Genomic DNA, 18,854 nt, shown 5'->3' on the forward strand with positions numbered 1-18,854 from the left:
AGCCTCACAACAGCACTGAGAGGTGTGTACTACAACCATCGTCATTGCAGAAAGGGGGCTACGAAGCTGAGTGAGGGAAAGGGATCTACTAAGGCATCACAGTGAGTTAGTGGCTAAGGCAGAATCCAATTCAGGTCTGTCCCTGCAGCCAATGTTCTTAGCCACAACTCTCCCAAAGCAATGAAGGAAAACACAAATGACCGTCCAAATCGGTCCAAGTTCAAACAGGAACAGAGCTCCCCCAAGGCGGGCTGCGAGGAGAAAGGGGTTGTCCTGAAGTGGGCGGTGGTAGTTATCACTGGTGATGTTCTCCACACCAGCTTAAGGGGCAGAGTGAGTCCTCTGTCCTGGCAATGGAGAAGCTCAAGGGTTCTTTTTGTATGCCGTCTCGTGGACAAGGGCCCCCGGCCTGTGTTTCTGCTCTGTCTTCTTTTGTGCCTAGCGCCTTGCAGATGCTCAATTAATAGTTGCTGAATTGCACACTGACCACAAAGACGTGAAAAAATTTTTTAAAAATACTTGCTGAACAAAGGAATTAATGCACATGTTCCCTTCTACAAGAGACCTATATAGCTGGTGCTTCCACAGTGGCCAGCTGAGAAGTGGTCTGCCGGGGCCTGGAATCCAGGTGTCCTCCCCTGCTCTCCTCCCTTCCATGTGGCCTACAAGGCCATTTGTGTGGAGAAGGATGAAGTGGGACAAGGAGGAAAGCCTTGCGAGTTCTGATATCCTGCCTGTCCTGCACACATGCGGTTGCTTTTAATCCTTGCAGGAAGCCTCTGAGGCACTTGTCATTATTTGTATATTACACAGTAAGAAATCTGAGGTTCAAGGAGTTTACATCATTTCCCTACGGCCACTCAGCCAGTAGTTATGCCCTCTGGAAGGCAACTCTGACCTGTTTGCCTCCAAAGACCCTGCCAGTTAACGACAGAGGGAGAAGAACGAGTAGGTACTGGGTGATGGACACAAACCACACACATGATCAGTACGCAGCAAGTATGTGGTGAATGAATGAATAAATGAGTGAACAAGAATATTTCAAGAAGAGGATTACTAACAGGATTTGTTATTACAAAACGTATGAAAAATAGAGACTGGACAAAGTCTAGAAGATTTGACAGTTAATTTCAACTTATAGTAGCAAAAAAAAAAAAACAGAGGAAATCACCTATATATCCATCTCCAGGAGATTAGATTAATCCTGGTGTATCCATATGACAAAATGCTCTACAGATTTTAAAATAATGTTCCACAATTACGGTTTTGACAGGAAACACATTCATGATCTTTAAAATGAAAACAGTGGCTGGACGTGGTGGCTCATGCCTGTAATCCCAGCACTTTGGGAGGCCCAGGCAGGTGGATCACTTGAGGTCAGGAGTTGGAGACCAGCCTGCACAACATGGGGAAATCCCATCTCTGCTAAAAACACAAAAATTAGGCAGGCGTGGTGGCATATGCCTGTGGTCCCAGCTACGCTCAGGAGGCTGAGGCAGGAGAATCGCTTGAACCTGGGAGGCAGAGGTTGCAGTGAGCCGAGATTGCACCATTGCACTCCAGCCTGGGCAACAGAGCAAGACTCTGTCCTCTCTCCCAACTTAGCAGCTTGAAATGACATTTATAATCTCAGCTTCTGGGAGTCAGGAATCCAGGCATGCCTTAGCTGGGTGCCTGTGGCCCAGGGTCTCTCACAGGGTTGCAATCAAGGTGTTGGCTAGGACTGTGGTTATCTCAAGGCTCAGATAGTTGAGGGGAGGGTTAATCTGATTAGCAGCTCACCTGAAGCAGCTAGCAAGCCTCAGGTCCTTGCGGGCCATTGCCCGGAAGCTGCTCTCTGTTCCTTGCCACATGGGGCTCTCCATGGGGCAGATCACGGACAAGAGAGCCTAAGGGGGTGCCCAAGACCGGAGGAGCCACAATCTTTTGTAACCTCATCACAGTACTGGCATTCCATCACTTTTCTGTATTTTATTTATTAGATGCAAAGATCTAGGTCCAACCTTGACCCAAGAGAAGGACATTACAGAGGTACATGAACACCAGGAGCTGAGAGTCACCAGCTTTAGGTTGCCTGCCAGAGAGCTCTGTTGGGCCCTGGATTTGGCATTAGCCTTGAGTGGGTGAGAGTCAATGGTCCCCCTTTGAATACCACTGAGAGTCCATCTGAGAGTTCAAGCCAAGCCAGACTCCCTGACTTCCTGGTGCTGATTGTCTGACTTGGGAAAATGATTTTCTCTAATGAAGTTTTCATGTTGCTTCTGTAAGAAAGAAAGTTGATTACCACTCTCAGCCTTTGCTCAATTGCATTTGTGACATGGAGCTAATTTTCTTTGATGACACATTATTCTCTCACTGCCATGCAAGTGTGCTTCTCATTTGTAAAATGCTGTCACCTCATTACTTGGCCATTAGAGGGTTTTAAAAGTTGCTTTCTAGAAATTATATTTCAGTTTCCATTTCAAGTAAAAACGAGCTTAAGCATGAGACTTTAGTGATGCTATTTTCATATGCTTCTTTTGCCTTTCACCTCTAAAAGTCTTCCCAAGCGAGCTACATGTACTGCCTACACCTCAGTTTGGGTCAGTAGTTCTTTATTTCCTCCTTACTTCACCTTCCTCTCTGAGTCTATGTTGGACCAGATGCTGGGCAGCTGCAGAAATCTCATAGTATTTTCCTACATTTTTTCCAGGGTGACACATAAAAGCCCAAGAGCCATGTGGATAACACACTTCCAGATACAGACAAAATAAGACACACACAAAATTACAGGATATAGTTCTTAACCACCACAGCAATAGTTCTTAACCACCACAGGCATTGATCACACATCAGTTACAGATCAATTACGGATGCCCACTACAGGGTGCAGAGAGATGAAATGGCACATGTGGGTGTTATGGGCATGAAGTCTAATTGACCAGCTCTGTGGTGTATGAGCAGTCAGGATTTTTTTTTTTTTTTTTGAAACTAAATTAAATCACAGTCATCTAATCTGTAATGGCCAAAAATTCCATCCCTGTACCATGCACCACCCTCCATGGGTCAAGCAAAGATGTTGGAGTTTCATGCTGGACAGAAGATTCTAGAATGATTCTGTCTGGACTCTACACCAGTAATGGTGGCACCAAGGGGTGATTTGAGATGTGGGGGAGCTAATAGGTGTCTATTTTGTTATTACGTATATCTTAAGTATACACATATGTTATACATTATTTGTTTTTTAAAAACTGCATTATAAAATGTTAAAATTTTAAGATCAGTTACTATTTCAAAACCTATTATCCCATCTAGGTCCTCAGAGTCCCACCACTGTGCCCCTCAGCAGGTGCCCGCACACATGCATGCACACACCCACACACATACATGTGCCCCTGCACACCCCCGGAGATTCAGCTCTAAGTAGTGAATAAGCCACTTCCCACCACTGTCCCTGCCTTAAACTGGAGGAACCCGCCCCCTCCTGCTGCTCCTGCTTCTCATTCCCCAAAGGCACTGCCCTCTCTGGCTTTCTCCTTCCAAGACATCTGGAGTATTCTCCTCAATTTGCTTAAACTGCTGCAAAAGATAGCAAGAGGGACCGTCTTTAAGCAACTTCTGCTTTTAGCTCCAGAACACAAAGAAGCTCAAAACTGAAAACTTAGACAATATAAAAGACTAGGCCGGGCAAGGTGGCTCACCCCTGTAATCCCAGCACTTTGGGAGGCTAAGGCAGGAAGATCACCTGAGGCCAGGAGTTTGAGACCAGCCTGGCCAACATGGTGAAACCCCGTCTCTACTAAAAGTACAAAAATTAGCTGGACGTGGTGGCACGTGCCTGTAATTCCAGCTACTTGGGAGGCTGAGGCATGAGAATCGCTTGAATCTGGGAGGCAGAGGTTGCAGTGAGCCAAGCTTGTACCACTGCACCCCAGCATGGGTGACAGAACAAGACTCTGTCTCAAAAACAAGAGACTAAATGACTACCTAACAAATAAGGCTTTTTCATGGCATGTGTCAGTATAAGTCTTAGAACTGACAAGAAAAACTTTACAAATGCACAAAGTATTTCAGCAGAAATTTCACAGAAAAATAAATCCAAATGACCAAGAAATATGCAAAAAGATTCAAGTACATAAGTAATCAAGTATGGTAGACAGAATAACTTTCCCCCAACAAAAGATGTGCACGTCCCAATCCACAGAAACTGTGAAGGTGTCATGTTACAAGGCAAAGGAATGAAGGTTGCAGATGGAACCCTGTGACCTTCAAAAAGTTCCTTTTGGCCTGGCACAGTGGCTCACTCCTGTAATTCCAACACTTTAGGAAGTCAAGTCAGAAGGATCACTTGAGGCCAAGAGTTCGAGACCAGCCTGGGCAACATAGCACCCATCTCCATAAAAACTAAAAAAATTAGCAGGATATGGTGGCATGCGCCTGTAGTTCCAGCTATTCAGGAGGCTGAGGCAGGAGGATTGCTTGAGCCTTGGTGGTTGAGGTTGCAGTGAGCCATGATTGTGCCATTGCACTCTAGCCTGGACAACAAAGAAAGACTCCGTCTCAAAAAAAAAAAAAAAAAAAAAAAAAAATAGAAGGACCCTGTTAAATAGGCAGTAAAAATCACCATGACAACTCAAGGGAGAGAGATTACAAAAAGAAGAAAACAGCTTCATATTTTAATACCTTGAAAGGCACTTCTTGCCTGCTTTTTTAATTGTTATTTTTTATTTTACTATATTATTTTATTTTGAGACAGGGTCTCACTGTCACCCAGGCTGGAGTGCAGGGGTGTGATCATAGTTCACTGCAATCTCTGCCTCCTGGGTTCAAGCAATCCTTCCACCTCAGCCTCCAGAGTAGCTGTCACTATAGGCACTGTCACCCCTGAGACAGCAAGAACAACCCCTCCTCTTCCTTTTCCTCCTCAGCCAACTCACTGCAAAGATGACAAGGATGAAGACCTTTTTTTTTTTTTCTTAAGATGGAGTTTCGCTCTTGTTGCCCAGGCTGGAGTGCAGTGGCACAATCTCGGCTCACCACAACCTCCGCCTCTCGGGTTCAAGCGGTCCTCCTGCCTCAACCTCCCGAGTAGCTGGGACTACAGGCATGTACCACCACACCCGGCTAATTTTTTGTATTTTTAGTAGAGACCGAGTTTCACCATGTTGGCCAAGTGGGCCTCGAACTCCCGACCTCAGGTGATCGGCCTGCCTCGGCTTTCCAAAGTGCTGAGATTACAGGCGTGAGCCACCGCACCCGGCCTTATATGGCTGCCTTGAATGTCAGATTCTCAAGTTAAGAACATAAAAGTCAGTCCTACATTTCTCTGCTAAAGACACCATTTAGAGTCAGGGTAAATAGACCCTCTTGGCCGCGCGCAGTGGCTCATGCCTGTAAGTCCAGCACTTTGGGAGGCCGAGGCGGGCGGATCACCTGAGGCCAGAAGTTTGAGACCAGCCTGGCCAACATGGTGAAACCCTATCTCTACTAAAAATACAAAAATTAGCCAGGTTGGTGGTGCACTCCTGAGGTCCCAGCTACTCAGGAGGCTGAGGCAGGAGGATCACTTGAGCTTGGGAGACAGAGGCTGCAGTGAGCTGAGATCACACCACTGCACTCCAGCCTGGGTGACAGAGCAAGATTCCATCTCAAAACAAACAAACAAACAAAAAACTCTCATTTGCTGTACTCTGCAACCTTTATGGAGTGAAATTTTGCCATGTATTCAAATTTACAAATACACATATCTTCTCACTAAGCAATTTCACTTTGAGGAATTTATTACGTAGGCATACTTAAACACGGCAAGTGACAGAAGTACCCGCTGGTTCATCACAGCATGGTTTATGATCACAAGGACTGGAAAATACCCTAAATACCCTAATTGCCCACCCACAAGGGATGGGTTAAAGCATTACAGCACCCTGGAATACACTGGAATGCTAAGCAGATTTTTTTAAGAATAAGGAAGATTTTTGTGTACATATTCAGAAAACTCTAAAATATATTGGAAGCAAAAAAGTCCAGGTGAAGAACACTGTGTATACTATGCCCCACTTGGGTAAAAATAGCTATGAAAACCGTTCATAGGAATTTGCCTGCACACATGTAAAATTTCCTGGAAGGATATGCCCAAGCAACTGGTAATAGTGTTTGTCTCTAGGGAGAAAAAAATGAGGAGAACTGGTCACTGGGATAGGAAGGAAGCTTGTCATTATGTAGACTTTTTGTACCTTTAAAAATCTGAACCGTGAGAATACATTATCTATTCATGAAAATGAAGAAATTAAAATAAATATAGCTCATGCATGAGCTGCTGCTCTAGAGAGACAAAGAGAGCTGACACAATAAGAAAAAAACAAAACTGTCACAAGTTCAGGCAGGCAGCAGCTCCAATACATTTTGTTAAAAGCAAAAGTTTCTTCACTTTTAGAAGAAGAAAAAAAGAACCTAAAGTCTATAATTACAGTATTATATTTAGTGTCAAATTTAAAGGGAAAAACAAAATTATCTTTTTCTCTTCTCTAATAAGCATATAGCATGAATCACAAACTCAACTGCCCATGAAGCCTGGGCAGGAAACTTAAATGAATGAAGAAGGCCTGGTGACAAGAAAATCACGGGTGCTTTGGGAGGCCGAGGCAGGAGGATCACGAGGTCAGGAGATCGAGACCATCCTGGCTAACATGGTGAAACCCCGTCTCTACTAAAAATACAAAAAATTAGCCAGGCATGGTGGCGGGCGCCTGTAGTCCCAGCTACTCGGGAGGCTGAGGCAGGAGAATGGCATGAACCCGGGAGGCGGAGGTTGCAGTGAGCCGAGACCGCGCCACTGCACTCCAGCCTGGGCGACAGAGCGAGACTCTGCCTCAAAAAAAAAAAAAAGAAAGAAAGAAAGAAAGAAAATCATGGGAACCGTGAGGAAGTCGAGATCAGATGCCATCTGGAGGCGGCACTGTCACCGGGTGACAGAGGGGCTTCAGGCAAGCATCTCTACAACATCACAGCTAACGTGTATGCCCTCTCTGTGCACCAGGCACTGAGCGAAGCCCTTTCCAAGAACTGTGTCAAAGAATTATCTCAATCTCATGGGGGAAGACTATTATTATCTTCATTTTACACATGAAAAGACCAAGGCTCAGAGAGGTTGAGTCACTACTTCCAAATCACAGAGCTGGACTTATAGGGCCAACCTGACAGACAATCCGCACCCTTAAGCACTCTTCCCCAGCTTCTTGCAGACATTTAAATGGAAGGACTCCCATCCAGGGGCACTTTAGGACCTCCCTCCAACAGACCCTGTTACTTTCACAGCTATAACTCCATCTTATGTAATAAACATTTTTTAATGCATATATGTTTAATATCATTTCTGTGCCTGTGTAAGAGCTTGGTTGAGTTGAATTGCAATTGACTAATAGAATATTACATCTCTTGTAAAATATATTTCTTTTTCTTTTTCTAGAGAGACAGGGTCTCGCTCTGTCGCCCAGGCTGGGGTACAGTAGCACCACTGTGGCTCCCTGAAACCTGGACCTCCTGGGCTCAAGCAATTCTGCGTCAGCCTCCCGAGTAGTTGGGACTACAGGTGCGTGCCACCACACCCAGCTAATTTATTTTTATTTTTGTAGTGACAGGGTTTCGCTATGTTGCTCAGGCTGGTCTTGAACTCCTGAGCTCAAGTAATCCTCCCACCTCAGCCTCCCAACGTGCTTGGATTATAGGCATGAGCCATTTCACCCAGCCAGAACATCTTTATTGAAGTATAATTTACATAGCATAAAATTCATCCATTTTAAGTGTACAGTCCCACGAGTTTTAGTTACACAGCTGCCACCATCCCTACAATCTGGGTTTAGGATCCTTCCCTCACCCCAAGACGTTCCTCCCGCTCCTTGGCAGTCAATCTCATTTCCCACTCCCAGCCCTAGGCCACCACGGATCTGTTTTAGGTCTCTATGATTTTGCCTATTCTGGGCACTTCATGTAGCTGGAATCCTCCAGTGTGTGACTTTTGTGCCTAGATTTTTTCAGTTGGCATAAGAGCTTTGAGATTCATTTATGTTATGCATGTATCAGTAGTCTGTTCCCTTTAATTGTTGCATAGCGTTCCATTGAAGGCTTGTGCCACAGTACGTCCCAGTTTATGGACATTCCTAATTGTTGACTAATATTTGTAAGATCTCTACAAACACTGGTGTCTTCACATTTTAGTCTTTGAGTGTCGAGCCTTTGTTTCTCTTGAGAAGCTACCGAGGAGTGGAGTTGCTGGGTTGTATGTTTAGTGTATGTTTAACTTTTCAAGAAACTGCCACACCAACTTTCGCTTTACATCCACGCCAACAATCTATGAGGGTCAGAGAACTTTTTATTAAACATGTACTAATGTCAATTATCATATTTACTTTCTTCTTTGGAGCTAACACGTAAACTTATCTATAATTTTTTTTCAGGTTTCACCCATTTCTGCAGGGAGAAAGGCTCATAAGCCACGGCCCTATGCCCACCTTTGTGCCGGCAGAATAAGGAAACTCGCCAACTACACACCGCAGTTAGAAAGCCCAAGACCCTGCAAAGACCTGCACCCACCCCCAAAGGGGCGGGGCTGGTGGGCGGAGAGGAGGCGGGGCGCGCTCCTTCAGCCCCGCCCACCAGCCCTGGACTCCGGCTCCCGAGGAGCGGAGTAGTGGGTGAGCCAAGGGGATGTGCGCACGCCTCCTCAGCCCCGCCCACCGCGCGCGCGGCGGCGCCCCTGGCGGGCGGGGCCAGGGAGGGCCCTCGCCGGGTCAGCTCCGCCCACCCTCCCTGGCCTCCGCCCGCCTCCTGGGTCAGCGGCGCGGGTGCTGCGCCTAGCTACGCGCCATGGCCGGGTTGCTGGCGTTGCTGGGCCCCGCAGGCAGGGTGGGCGCCCGGGTCCGGCCTCGCGCCACCTGGCTCCTGGGCGCCACCACCCCCTGCGCCCCGCCGCCCCTGGCCCTGGCCCTGCTCCCGCCCAGGCCAGACGCCCGGGTGCTCCGCACGGCGCGCGGGTACTGCCGCGGCCACCAGGTAAGCACCCCACCCCGACCCTGATCCCGGGCGGTGTCCAGGTCCCCAGACGTCCGCAGGGCCGCGCCGGGGTCCGGCCGCCTCCGCCAAGGACGCTTTGCACTTGTAGCTGCCCGGGACCGAGCTCTTCCAGGGTCCCCGAAACCCCAAATCCCTACAAGCCAAGGAAGCGATCCTCCTAGTTTACAGCCAGAGAAACTGAGGCTCGGGAAGGTGTGGCGCTCTGCCCAAGGTCGCGCAGTCTTCGGCCGAGCCCCGGGTCTGCAGAGCCTCAGCCAGGCTGGGGCGCAGCCGACTGAGTTGCAGATGGGCCTGGACTTGGTCTGAACTTCCACACGTTGCCTGCGGGGTTGTTGTCCAGGCCTTCTGGCTGGGTCTCGCTGTGTTTTGAACACCTCCCGACGCTCGCTGCTCCTCCCTTTTCTTCTAACTGGAAGAGCAGGCGTCCTCAGGGAAGCCGCGGGCAAGGAACCCACAGTGCTGTTTGTTATGTTTCATTTCCGTCACCTTCCATGGGTGCTAAGTGAAAACTGGTTTTCCTTCAGAGCAGTCATACCAGCTTTCCTTTCAAGAAATCTATCACTTTCTTCCAAGTGGGTCTTTTTAAATAAAAATAGTAGTAAATAATGAAGTCTTGCGGTCCAGGAATGGCAAGCCCAGACGCGCGGAGCCGGAGTCCAGCCGGGAGCGCATCCGGCCTCGCAGTCTGGAGCCTCTTTGTTTGCCTGGGTGCAGACAGGGCCCCTCCATTCACCACCCGGTGACCTCAGACCGAGTCCTGAAGGCTTTTGAGCTTATTTTCTGACCTTTTAGAGGGCCAAAAATAGCACCTTCCCATCAAGAGTTTGGGAGACAACTCCATGAGCTGGTGCAGGCCTCAGCGCAGTGCCGCCGGCCCAGCGAGCATCTCCTGACCGTTCTCTAGCTTTTCAGTAAGGAGCGGATGGGGATTGGACCCAGGCTTTCACCATGCCTCCTGCCCAGATCAACTTCCTTCCTTCCTTGCCTTCTCCAGTCCGACAGGTGGCACACAGGTCTTGGGGATCCTCTCCAGAGTGGCACCTTCTGCACACACCGTGCCGCCTCCTGATGATTCTTCAGGGCCCAGCCCAGCTGTTCCTTCCTCCAGGAAGCCCTCTCTAACCACCTGTGAGGCCTCGGATGCCTCCACTGGGCCTGCTTCCACCCCATGGCTGTGGGTCTTCTCTGCACTCATCTGGAATGGCCTCTTGTCCTGCCTGTCAGCCACATTAACCTTGTCCCCAGCTCAGGCCCTGGCACTGGAGCGGTGTATGTGTATACAGTGGCAAATGGTCCCCAGCTCAGGCCCTGGCACTGGAGCGGTGTGTGTGTATACAGTGGCAGAGAGTTGGCCTCATACTCCCTGGATTCCTCTCTCTACTCACTTGTTGTGTGACCTTGATCAAATTCCCTTCTCTCTATCTCGGCCCGTCATCTGTAAAATGGGACGTTAATAATGCAGACTTCATAGAATATGAATGTAAAATGAGATATGTTCATACCTGGCATCTGATGTGTCCTAAATTAAGGTTAGAAATGGTTATAATTGCAGTAAATATATACAGTCACAAGGCCCCAGGGCCCCGTGAGCTGTCCTTGTTTCTTCTGCACCGTGGTAAAATCAGCAGAATCCCAAGTGGGATCAGAACCTCAAAGGAGATTAGGACAAAAGATAACTCATCTGCCTGAGAAAATGCGTCCCCAGCAGGGCCTGGGAGCAGTGTAGGGAGGGTCTGGGCTTGGCCAGAGTCCAGAACCTCCCCTGTTGGCTGTTCTGGCCGCCCTCGTTGGGAGGTAGGAGTGTGCTGCCCAGCTGGGATCTCCAAATTTGCCAGGTGTTTAATTAAGAGCCAAAGAGGCCCACCCACCTCTGCCTTGGCAGGGGGTCTCTGTAAGAGGGATAGGGAAAGCCACAGAAGAGACCTGCCTTTTTGTCTTAACCTGATTCCATGTCCTGTAAACCACCTAGCAGCCCTGCCTGCCTGTGCCACTTACTCCTTCAGGGAAGTAGGGGGAGCTCAGGCAGATGACTTGCTCTCCCAGAGCCCCAGTGTTCTTTTGTCTCCATCAGTTCTGGTTCCAGTACCACCTTTTCAGGAAGACCTTCCCTGATGGCCTTATTTAACATTCCTCCTACTCCCTGTCTCCCGCCCCATTAGTGTTTCTGTATGGCACTTGTCACAGGTAGCACCCTGGTATTTTACTCTTCTGTTTATTGTCCCTGCCTTCCCATAAGACCATAAGCTCATTGAGGGTGGGGTTCTGTCAGTTTTTTCCATTGCTCTGTCCCCTACACTGAAAACAGTGCCTGGCACAGAGGAGACACTCATGAATACACGAGGAGTAACATAGCATGGTTGTTCAGAGCAAAGGCCCTGGACCCAGACTCAGCGAGTTTGGATCCCAGCTCTGACAGTAATCCCTGTGTGATCCTCGGTAAGTTACTCAGCCTCTCTGGGCTTCTCAGATCCTCTTCTGTTAAGTGGGGTTGACAGTAGTAAAGGTTGTTGTGAGGATTATATGCATTAATATTTCCTTTTTGTAAAATTAGAGACGAGGCCGGGCGCGGTGGCTCACGCCTGTAATCCCAGCACTTTGGGAGGCCAAGGCGGGTGGATCACCTGACGTCAGGAGCTCGAGACCAGCCTGGCTAACATAGTGAAACCCCATCTCTACTAAAAATACAAATATTAGCCGGGCATGGTGGCACGTGCCTATAGTCCCAGCTTCTCGAGAGGCTGAGGCAGGAGAATCGCTTGAACCCGGGAGGCGGAGGTTGCAGTGAGCCAAGGTCGTATCACTCCACTCCAGCCTGGGCAACAGAGCAAGAATCTGTCTCAAAAATATAAAATAATAAAATAAAAGATATGTTGGCCAGCTTGGTCTTGAACTTCTGGCCTCAAGCAATCCTCCTACACCTCAGCTTCCCAAAGTGTTAGGATTACAAGCATGAGCCACCATGCCCAGCCAATATTTTCAAAGTACTCAGAACAGTGCCTAGTACAAAATATACACAATATAGTGTTTATTATTAATATGACTTATCAAGTGAAAGAAAACAGGTGTCACTCCAAACAGTGTGATCGGCTTGGCAAGATCCTTGGCTCATTCTTTAAACCTTCCTATCCCTTCTCTATTACAGGTTTTTGTATTTAAAAAATGTTGGGGAGAGGCAGAAGGGGCATCTCACACACACACTGTCTCACACACACTCTCACACACATGTGCATGCGTGTTGAGTACAGACAGATGTGTCATGTCACGTCGTCCTGTGCATTCAGGACAGTGCCTAACACATCCCAGGTACTTACAGCAATGTTTCACGAAGAAATGAATGTCTAAAAATTTTCCATTGCCTGCAAGTCACACCCTCATAAATTCTTTTATTTCAGCTTCTTTAGTCTCCCCAAAGGTTAGGAAGAAAAATGCGTGGCTCACAGTGCTTATAAATGGGTGTTTTTATCAAAACAAAAGGAAGAAAATTGTCCAGTAACTGGGTGTTCTCTAGAATGTCAGAAGCCAACCGTGTTGCCAGCTAACCCGAGATTGTCCCTGTGTCTGAATGTCTTGTCCCCACCACAGTCTTGCAGTAGATTCTGCTCATTCTATAGATGGAATCCTGGCTGCCTTTTTATTTTTATTTTTTGGCCAAAAGTCCTTTTGCCAAAATAAAGACCATAAAGAAAAGGGCCCTCGCAGAGACAGCTGCACTCGGTCCAGTGATTGGACAGAGTGGGGCCAGGTGTCAAGGGCATGGGTGTTTGGCCCTGTGAGGAGCTGTGGGTGGCCTCCTATCAGTCCCCACCACCTGGCTGCTGTCCCCTCTGCAGCCTCCCTCAGCAGCTGGAGGTGGGTGGGGCTTGTTTATCAGGGAGAACTGATGCCCTCCACAGCCATCCTGGCCGGGGGTGGCAGGACTAGTCAGAAGGCTTCAAGGAAACGGGAGGTCACATGTGCTGGCCAAAGAAAGGGGGGCTGATGACATCTTCCCTCCTCCCCTCCAGAGCCTGGACGTTCTGGAAAAGCATCTTCCTTTAAGAATGGTCATTCTGGCAGGACAGGAAAGGGGAGCCTGCTGAGTACCACGGAGGCTGAGGCCTGGTGGTCACCAGCCCAGTCACCAGTCCATGCTGCCAGTCAGCTGTCCCTCCCTCCTGAGCCTCAGTCATCTCTGTCAAAACAGGAGCGACAAAGGTTCCTGGGTCATGAGGCAGTGAGGGATTTATGAAATGACGCCTTTGAAGTGGAAGCTCAGCTCCTGGCTCAGTAGAAGGGACCTGTCATCGGGACACTGAGGGTTTTCCTCAAATGTTCTAAAAAATCTTATGCCTCTAAAAATAACAGGGTAAAAGTGGGCTAGCTGCAGAGCCCATAACAAGAGCTGACTTCCAGCCAGGTGCTCATCACCTGCCGGGACAAGCCCCAGGACTGTCCTTAGAGAAGTCTTTTGATTAAAGTGCTCTGTTATTGAGAAGTGGTTTTTTTCCCTCCCCTAATGCAGGTGTGGTTGGTATTTTTGTTTCTCCCACACATTCCAGGCTTGGTAGGTGCTCAGTAACTGTTAGCAGATGTCCCATGCAATGCATGATTTCTGTACAAGTCCTGGTAGGGTACTGTGCAAGAATCGGCCCCAGTTTGTGTGTTTCAGGTGTCAGGTGTAAATCTTGATTCTAGGAGTAAATCTGCCATCGCTTTTGCTGCATTAATTTTGTGCGCACCGTCCTTTTTTGATGGCATATAACATGGTGTCACATGCTCAGGCTGTGGCCTTGGAGGGCCTGGGTTCTAATCTTGGTGACGTCAGGCCAGTGACCTCACCTCACCAAGCCTTTGTTGCTCCTTTGCAAAGTGGGAAAAGCAGTAGTATCTACCTCTGAAGGTTGGCATGAGGATGGAAGGAGAAAGGGTTGGAGGACCACCTGGCTCAGAGAAAATGCTTGATAAAGGATCATTGTCCCCAAGCTTGTGAGCCCTGGTGTTTTAGTTACTATTGCTGCTGTAACAGATGAGCACACACCTGGTGGTTTAAAACAATCCACATTTATTATGTTACACTTCTGGAGGTCAGAAGTCCAAAATGGGTCTTAATGCACTAAAGTCAAGGTCTCAGCAGAGATGGGTCCTTCTAGAGGCTCGAATCCATGTCCTGCCTTTTCCAGCTTGAAGCTGCTTTCATTCCTTGGCTCATGGCCCTTGCCTCCATAAGCCAGTAGCATCTTCAGCTCTCTCACTCTGCTTCTGTCCTCACAACCCCCTCCCCGACACTGAGTTTCCTGCCTCCCTCTCTTCACTCATAAGGACCCTTGTGATGACATTGGTAATAATGTAGCCCAGGTGATCCAGGATCATCTCCCTATCTCAAGACCCTTAATCACATCTGCAAAGTCCTTCTGCCATGTAAGGTGACATATTCACAGATCCTGGGATTGGGACATCTTTGGAGCCATCATTCTGCCGGCCATACCTGGTTCCAGGCTTGCATTACACTTAGTGACTAAGTTGGCTGAAACTCGGCTCACTGAGTAAGAAAGGGGTAACTGATCCACGCCTGTAATCCCAGCACTTTGGGAGGCCAAGGCAGGTGGATCACCAGGTCAGGAGATCGAGACCAACCTGGCTAACACAGTGACACCCCATCTCTACTAAAAATACAAAAAATCAGCTGGGTGTGGTGGCACGTGCCTGTAATCCCAGCTGCTTGGGAGGCTGAGGCAAAACAAAGGCTTGGTTCAGCCCTGAGGCTGAACCAGGGAGGCGGCGGTTGCAGTGAGCCACAATCGCGCCACTGCACTCCAGCCTGGACGACAGAGTGAGACTCTGTCTCAAAAAAAAAAAAAAAAAGGAAAGGGGTAACTGATCTCTCATCCAGCAGGAAAGAGTATAACATTACATGCGTGTATAAAAGCCGGTAATGGCTGCCCATGCCTGCCCTAAAGCACTTCCTCTTCTCTGATTTGTACACAGGACCCCAGCCAGGCCACAGAGACAACAGGCAGCAGTGTCAGCTGCACAGAGGAGAAAAAGCAAAGCAAGTCACAGCAACTGAAAAAGATTTTTCAAGAGTATGGCACTGTTGGCGTGTCATTGCACATTGGAATCTCATTAATCTCCTTGGGCATCTTTTACATGGTTGTGTCAAGGTAAGATTTCTGACAGTAATTAATATTTGTTTTTTACTGTCATGTAAGATTCTATGTGAATAAGAACGTGTTTGCTAAGACTTTTTTTTAAAGACAGGGTCTCACTCTGCTGCCCAGGCTGGAGTGCAGTGGCACGATCACAGCTCACTGCAGTCTCGACCTCCCTGGGCTCAAGTGATCCTCCCACCTCAGCCTCCCAAGTAGCTGACACTACAGACATGCAGCACTGCACCCAGCTGATTTTTTTGTTTGTTTGTTTTGGGGGATGGACTCTCGCCCTGTTGCCAGACTGGAGTGCAGTGGCGTGATCTCGGCTCACTGCAAGCTCCGCCTCCCAGGTTCAAGTGGTTCTCCTGCCTCAGCCTCCCAAGTAGCTGGGACTACAGTCGCATGCCACCAAGCCTGGCTAATTTTTGTCTGTTTAGTAGAGCCAGGGTTTCACCATGTTGGCCAGGATGGTCTCAATCTCTTGACCTAGTGATCCGCCCCCCTCGGCCTCCCAAAGTGCTGAGATTACAGGTGTGAGCCCCCGCGTCAGGCCGATTGTATGTTTTTTTGTTGTTGTTGAGACAAGAGTCTTGCTATGCTGCCCAGGCTGGTCTTGAACTCCTGAGCTCAAGCGATCCTCCCACCTCGGCCTCCCGAAGTGCTAGGATTACAAGCGTGAGCCACTGCACCTGGCCACTAAGACTTTTATTCATTCAGCTACTTCATTACATTTTTTAAAATACTGTAAATCTTATAGCCAAATCAATTTCTTCATTTAATCCCTTGCTGTAATAATTGTTTTCTTTGCTTCTTCCCCCCTAGTGGTGTGGACATGTCTGCAATCCTGCTGAAACTCGGATTTGAAGAGTCCCTGGTGCAGTCTAAAATGGCAGCAGGCGCAAGTACCTTCGTGGTGGCCTATGCAATCCACAAGCTGTTCGCGCCAGTGAGAATCAGCATCACGCTAGTCTCTGTGCCCTTGATTGTCAGATATTTTCGAAAAGTAGGATTTTTTAAACCTCCAGCTGCAAAACCTTAATGAACTCTTCAGTCGTACCCACTGAAAACCTATTTCTTCTAAATTACACGATTTGGATTGGTTTTAGGGTTTTAGGGTTGTAGGGTTTCTTTTGGAGAGGTAGGGGGCTAATTGCTATGTTCTCATGGATAAACTTTGCCAGCAAAAATCAGGCTTTTGAACAATTTTAATTTTTTGCCTCATAAATTTTGTGAATGCTATTCATTAAAGGGCTTGTATATATAATCTAAAATGTCAGCAAGACATTGCAGATGGGTTAACATCTCAAAACAAAATAGCCTACAAATGTTCCTTGTGGGAGATTTTGGCGAGGGTCTGTCTGTAAAAGCTTCAGGGGGTTAATCTGGGCTCAGTTTCCTAAAAAGCAATGATTAATTTAACTGGCTTTTAAATATCCCCTTCCACTGATATTTGTTGTCAGCTGCCTACAGTTTAATATGCAGTGTTCACAAAACAGCTGCCAGTGCTACAATTAATGAAGCAAAACTTAATATGTAATCACAATCTAAATTAGCATCAATACTTTGACATTCATTACATTTGTTTTGGGGGAAGAAAAGTATTTCTGGTATGTTTCATTGATCCCCAAACACCTTCCTATCTGGACATGATGGGGCTGATTCCAGATGGTTTTTCTGAAATTTCATTAAGGTAGGTCAGTGTCATTTGTCTCTGTTTAGGTAAAATATGAAAACCCTGCCCAGTAGCAGTGGCATTGCTTGGTTCCTGATGCCCATATTACAGAGGAATTTGGATACCACAAACAGCTAAGACAATCTTAGCTTTTCTTAGACAATCTTCTGTCTCAAACTTCAGACATTCCAGAATTGTCATGACGTTTACACTGTCTGAGTTAAAAATCCTGTTCAAGAAAAAAAAAGATTTTGTATCACTTCTTAAAAAGGAATATTCGTAACACTTGTCACAAATAGAAGGCAACTATGAGATAATACAAGCCAGGGAAAGGCTTGTGTTACACGGCAGGTGTAATTAGTCTACTGAGCCAGCTTTACCCAATGAAGGGCATGTGTGTTAGATTAGCTAAGAGTAGAAATTCAAGCATAGAGGCCAGGTGCGGTGACTCACGCCTGTAATCCCAGCACTTTGGGAGGTCGAGGCAGGCGGGTCACTTGAGGCCAGGAGTTCGAGACCAGCCTGGCCAACATGATGAAACCCCCATCTCTACTACAAATACAAAAATCAGCCGGGTGTGGTGGCACACGCCTGTAGTCCCAGCTACTGGGGAGGCTGAGGCAGCATTGCTTGAACCCAGGAGGTGGAGGTTGCAGTGAGCCAAGATCACACCACTGTACTCCAGCCTGGGTGACAGAGGGAGACACTGTCTCCAAAAGAAAGAAATCCCAGTGTAGATCCAAACTGAGACACTGGGACTTCGTCCTTATAGTAGTCAGGAGCAGGCGATTGAAGTAATTCTGTCCTGCGGGGTTCGGCATCATGCACGTTCCCCCTGGGCCATTCTCTGATGCAGGGCACTTGCTCCACACTCTGGGAACCCAGATTCACCAGTCTGCCCCGTCACATAGTTGAAGGAGTTGCATTTATCTTTCTGGCTCCCAATTCCTTTAAAATTACATTTGTGCAGAACCTCCACAAGGCTAAATAAAATAAAATTACATTTGTGACCATCAGAGAACTGAAGGAACTATTAACTGGCCGTCCTGGTTTTGCGGAGATCGGGTTGTTGACAGTTCCTGGTTGGCCCACAGCGACCCATGTCAGTTATCTCCACTAACATATCCAAGAATCTTTGTAGGACAATTTCTCCACCTGCAAGGTCTTTCAAGTAGAACTCTTCTTTTAAGGCAATTAGCCCATTGCCAAAAGGTTTTACTGTCTTAAAGCTATCTTTGTGAGATCTAATTCCAAGGACTTCTCCACAGCTAAGTGAGATGCCTCACACCAGTATTAGGTGATTCTTTGGACAGAACAGAGCATTTTCATCTTGTGTTTAAAGCAATTTCTTGGCTTCAGCTCCTCACCACTTTCTATGCCCGTCTCCCATTTACGTCCCTAGTAATGCCTATGCAAAAAAAAGAAAAGAAAAAAGAAAAACTGATGGTGAAACCTGCAGGTTTAAGGGCTTAAATCTCAAACTTTGTTAGGAGTAACAGGAGTGTGCTGAGAGGGCAAGCAATAAAACAAATCACACCAAAAAGCCACATTGCTCTCTCCTAAGCCCCAACCCCACTCCACTCCTGTGGCCAGTGGTCCAAACAGAAAATAACCGGAGAAGACAAGGAGGTCAAAGGATCAGGGAACTAAGCATTATGTGAATTCACCAGCAAGATGTACAGAACGCCTGTGTTTACATTGTTTTTATGGAACTAGCAGAATAAAACTGATCTATTTTAAAAATGAAAGCCATCGTTTCTCTAATTTATCTGACAAAGTGAGCAGCTTAAATTCTGTGAAACATCTTTATAGTTTATGAACTTTTTTATATTTCTGGTAAGCCATGGTTGTTGCTGATGATGAAGCGGCACTGTGACCAGTGTATTAATGTGCTACTACAATGAGCTTTTTCTTTGCTTGTGTGGGATTGTCTGGGGAAACGTCCCAAGTCTCACTGGTGTCACTGGGAAAGTTAGTCACGTGATAGTAACTATAGCTTGGGAGGG

The 18,854-nt window shown here is 47.4% G+C and overlaps 1 protein-coding gene across 1 annotated transcript; it reads left to right on the forward strand.

Moving 5' to 3' along the window:
• The first annotated feature begins 8,658 nt into the window (after nt 1-8,658).
• Nucleotides 8,659-18,596, forward strand: FAM210B (family with sequence similarity 210 member B). Its single transcript, XM_054467282.2, has 3 exons — nt 8,659-9,027; nt 15,013-15,188; nt 15,999-18,596. Exons 1-3 carry the CDS (start codon nt 8,842-8,844, stop codon nt 16,213-16,215), a joined length of 579 nt encoding a protein of 192 aa, XP_054323257.1. The 5' UTR covers nt 8,659-8,841; the 3' UTR covers nt 16,216-18,596.
• The last annotated feature ends 258 nt before the right edge of the window (nt 18,597-18,854 follow it).

Source organism: Pongo pygmaeus, chromosome 21 (assembly GCF_028885625.2).
Source record: "Pongo pygmaeus isolate AG05252 chromosome 21, NHGRI_mPonPyg2-v2.0_pri, whole genome shotgun sequence".
NCBI lineage: Eukaryota > Metazoa > Chordata > Mammalia > Primates > Hominidae > Pongo > Pongo pygmaeus.

Excerpts from the sequence above, each read along its gene's own strand:
- FAM210B (XM_054467282.2), top strand. The coding sequence starts at position 8,842 with ATGGCCGGGTTGCTGGCGTTGCTGGGCCCCGCAGGCAGGGTGGGCGCC. Across the intron at positions 9,028-15,012 it reads GGTACTGCCGCGGCCACCAG|GACCCCAGCCAGGCCACAGA; the intron begins GTAAGCACCCCA and ends ATTTGTACACAG. Across the intron at positions 15,189-15,998 it reads TTTTACATGGTTGTGTCAAG|TGGTGTGGACATGTCTGCAA; the intron begins GTAAGATTTCTG and ends CTTCCCCCCTAG.